Raw genomic sequence first — 1,451 nt, forward strand, 5'->3', positions numbered from 1 at the left:
TCGTTGTCAGCTTCTAGCTGAAAGCGCTGACGCTCCTCGTCCAGTGCAGACTGCAAATACGCTGCACGCTCTTGCTTCATCTTCTCGCGTTCATCATCTTGAATGGCTTTACGCAGCTTGTCGTCTTCCTCCAATAACGCGCTCTTGGCAGCTACTTCAGCCTCTTCCTCCACCAATTTCTCTTCACAAAGCTTCAGCTCCTCCTTAAGACGCGACAACTCATCGCGATCAGTGATCAACAGAGACTTGCGAGACTCAATCTCCTCCATCAAGTGCTGTTTCTCGCGCGGAGTCTCCGTCTTCATTTGCTGGAAAGCTTGGACTCCTTGCTGCAATTTACTCTTGTTATCGACGTAACTTTGCTTCCGTACACGCATCTCCTTGGATAACTGCGCCTTCTTCTGTTGCAAGAGTTTAATCTTCTTCATAATATCCATCTTCTCCTGCTTAACCGTCTGCATGAAGCCAAGGATCTTCTTCTCATTGGCAAGAGAGTTCTGTCTCTCGTGTTCATAAAGCTCAGTTAGTCGTTGTTTTTCTTCCCACGACTGCTGTTTAGCACGCTCAAGGTTGGCAATAGTCTCCTCCATCTGTCCCATCATCTCCGGGTTGCCACTCGAAGCCGACGTTGGACGTGCCACCATTTGTCGTAACTTTTCGATTTCTTCTCGTAACTCACGGATTATCTTTTCGTTGATATCTTCGTTCTTCTTAGTTGCGTTCTTAATTGACTTGGCTCGGTTTGCATACACCAGCGTACTCAAACTCTCCTCGTAGTTGTAATCAGCTGGAGAGATGGCTGCAATCATAACAGTGAGCGAGTTACCACCCAAAGACTCTTGTAACAACCGCGTAAGTTTCGAGTCTCGGTATGGAATATGTGCCTTGCCCTTGCGTGTTTTATCGGTAGAAGCCAACATGTTGATCACATTGCCCAATGCACTCAAACTCTTGTTAATTGCAGCACCTTCCTTGAGTCGATCACCAGTAGCACCGGTCTTGGAGGCACGTTCTGAGCCTGCGAGATCCACTAGGTTGATCTTGGCGTTCATACACGTCTCCTTACGTACTCCAGCCATCACTTGAGAACGTTTGGACGATATTTTGATAGTAAAGCAGCTATGAGAGCGAGAACTGCGCTCGTTCATCTGAGTGGCAGCCACTTGCCGCACTTTGTTGCCTTGTTCCAGTAGCCTTGTAACATCTGCTGGATCGCGTACGACTAGCTCTGCTAATTGTTCCACATATATGCCCATGTCAGGGTGTTCGCGGATCTTGAGCACTTTATCCGATGGGTTGAGCAGGTCTTTAATAACTTCGTTATAAATTTCCAGGAACGACACTGTCACGAGATATCTTGCTTACATTTTGGTAACAAATTGACCTTTGTAGCTCAATGTGGATATGCACTTGCAGTGTCGCCCACACCGTAATCGCCGATCGCGTCATCG

At 47.4% G+C, this 1,451-nt stretch overlaps 1 protein-coding gene across 1 annotated transcript; it reads right to left on the bottom strand.

Moving 5' to 3' along the window:
* Positions 1-6: 6 nt before the first annotated feature.
* PPTG_19498 (hypothetical protein) lies at positions 7-1,256 on the bottom strand (the record flags this gene model as incomplete). The annotated part of the gene is made up of 3 exons (XM_008918004.1): positions 7-50; positions 113-329; positions 372-1,256. The coding sequence occupies 3 exons, from the start codon at positions 1,254-1,256 to the stop codon at positions 7-9; spliced, it is 1,146 nt and encodes a 381-aa protein (XP_008916252.1).
* Between the last annotated feature and the right edge of the window lie 195 nt (positions 1,257-1,451).

This window comes from Phytophthora parasitica (assembly GCF_000247585.1).
Source record: "Phytophthora parasitica INRA-310 unplaced genomic scaffold supercont2.130, whole genome shotgun sequence".
NCBI classification, from domain to species: Eukaryota; Oomycota; class Peronosporomycetes; order Peronosporales; family Peronosporaceae; genus Phytophthora; species Phytophthora nicotianae.